This window comes from Cynara cardunculus, assembly GCF_001531365.2.
Source record: "Cynara cardunculus var. scolymus isolate 2C chromosome LG 4, CcrdV1, whole genome shotgun sequence".
NCBI lineage: Eukaryota > Viridiplantae > Streptophyta > Magnoliopsida > Asterales > Asteraceae > Cynara > Cynara cardunculus.
This window is the reverse complement of record NC_037531.1, coordinates 17,469,749-17,472,064: the sequence shown is the minus strand read 5'-3', so window position 1 is coordinate 17,472,064 and position 2,316 is coordinate 17,469,749. Positions and strand designations below refer to the sequence as shown.

At 31.6% G+C, this 2,316-nt stretch overlaps 1 protein-coding gene across 1 annotated transcript; it reads right to left on the bottom strand.

Annotated features, from left to right (window-relative positions):
* Positions 1-337: 337 nt before the first annotated feature.
* On the bottom strand, positions 338-975 carry LOC112511789 (protein indeterminate-domain 16-like). The gene has a single exon (XM_025117553.1). The coding sequence runs from the start codon at positions 966-968 to the stop codon at positions 501-503; it is 468 nt and encodes a 155-aa protein (XP_024973321.1). The 5' UTR covers positions 969-975; the 3' UTR covers positions 338-500.
* Positions 976-2,316: the final 1,341 nt, after the last annotated feature.

Below are 2,316 nucleotides of genomic sequence, written 5' to 3'. Positions count from 1 at the left end.
TTATGTTTATCTACAATTAGTTACACGACTTCAAACATGAAGCTTTAATAAGTTACTTACGCATAATTTACTTGTAATCTTGAATTTTAAGTAATATACATAAAAATGATTTCTAAGAATTTTGTCAAATGCTTTATAATACAGTATAGATATGTTATTTAAACTTGGCAAAAAAAAAACCCGATACATTAATATATGTACATAAATGTACACTCACATGGGTTGTAAAAATCCAGTGGTACATATATTAAAATCAGTTTAAAAAAATACAGTTTAATGTACAAATACCAGTAAAGATTATAAGACAAGTGTTTATCTCCAAAGGCTATTGTATTAATTAAAACATGACTGCAAAATACTTGTATAGAAACTAAAAACAAAAGAAATTATGAATACTTTGATTCTGATTCTGAACTTATACACCACCAGTACGACTCTGATGAATATCGAATTGCTTACAAGTTGACCTTTTACTAATGATCAAGGATTCTTAAAACCGGTCAAGGTCGAAATGTCTGCCTGCAAGCCTGACAAGTTATCTCCATACAGGTTGAATCAATCCAATGTGTCGCTTTTGCTTTCATATTCTCCGCCCTTGCGACGTCTTCTTGTGCTCTCTCCCACATGTGTCTGGCACATGACAACTCTGATTGTGCCAAATCCATCTCTCGTTGGGTCATCTCCCTTACACGCTCCACATACGCCTTCTCTGTTGATGTTATTCGGATTTGATCTGCTTCTTGCCATTTCAGTGCTTTTGTTGAGCCTTTGTGGGAAAGGTCACCTAATATACAGTCATCCAGGGAAGACCCAACTGGTCGAGAACTGTTCGATAATTGTAGGTCTAGTGATGGACCCATTTGATATCGTGTGTTGTCTGATTGAAACCTGATTGAACCAGATGACCACGTTGGGTCACGTGACCGAGAGCCTCTTGGGTGTGGTGTAGGAAGGAGTTGTAATTCCATTTGATCATCTTCCATTTTTCTTGGGAGGAATGGAATTGGCAAAGGGAGAGATGTTTTACACCTTTATATAACAAATTTTCAAGTGAATTCCCAAAAATGGCCTTGTTTTCCATCCAAGATTTACCAAACCAACCATATTATGGAATGACATTTGTACCCTTGGGTATGTGTCATGTGCAATAAATATGTGAAGGGTATTTTGGTAAACACACCATGTGAATGAAAAGGTACAATTCTTGTATGAGACTTCAAAGAAATGGATGGCTTCGTTTGGAGGGAAGGAATTGCGGTCTCCCTTCTTTTCAACTCATTTTAACGTGTAATTGTTTTTTATTTATTTATTAATTTTGATATCCAACTCGTTATACAAACTGATTAATTCCAGTACGACCATTCGTTTCGTGGGTAATCCGGAGTCACTGCAGATGAATTTCTATGGCCACAAGGGTATTTTTATTTCTAATTGGATTCGAACCTGATATCTCCAAACACTTTTGACATTTGGAGGCCAAATTCAAACCAACCGAACACCACCCTTATGGTTATGTTGATTTCTTTCAATATATATATAACTTTCTATCAATACAAACATAAGTTATAAATATAACTTTTATTATTTACAAACTATACAATTCTAACAAAATTTACAAATCAATCATAGCCGTCCATCTAGTTTAATAAATATATGATTTTATTTTGTTTCTTAATCTAAAAGTCATGATCATAATTAATGAATCTTATCATTTTCTATATATATAATCATTAAAATTTCATAATCATATATGAGAAAACTTCATCAATAAAGGTATTATATAAAACAATTTCATTAAACAAAATCATTAAATTAAACAATAAAATCGACGAATAAGGGTGATTTACACGATTTGTACAAATATGAGTGGTTTACACTTAATCATCTCTCTCTCTCTCTCTCTCTCTCTATATATATATATATATATATATAAGGGTTAAATCAAAGGAGAACCGTAAAAAGATGATAAATGTGTGAGAACCGGTTAAAAAATATTTCTTTGCATGATTTTTCATGAAATAATATAATTTAAGGTAGTGTTTCACATGTAACTGTTTATATGTGATAGTTTTACATGCATTTGTTTCACCTTGTGAAACATTTTTACGTGTATTTTTTGTTTCACTATGTGAAAAAAAAAATTTCACATAGATATTTTCCGCCATATAAACACAAACATATGTGAAAGAATATAGCTAAAACCACAATTTGATGAAAAAAATCATGTAAAAAATATTTTCATATTATTTTTCACAAATTTGCAACATTTTTCTGCCTCTTATTTCATTACCGTCCTCCATATATATATATATATAT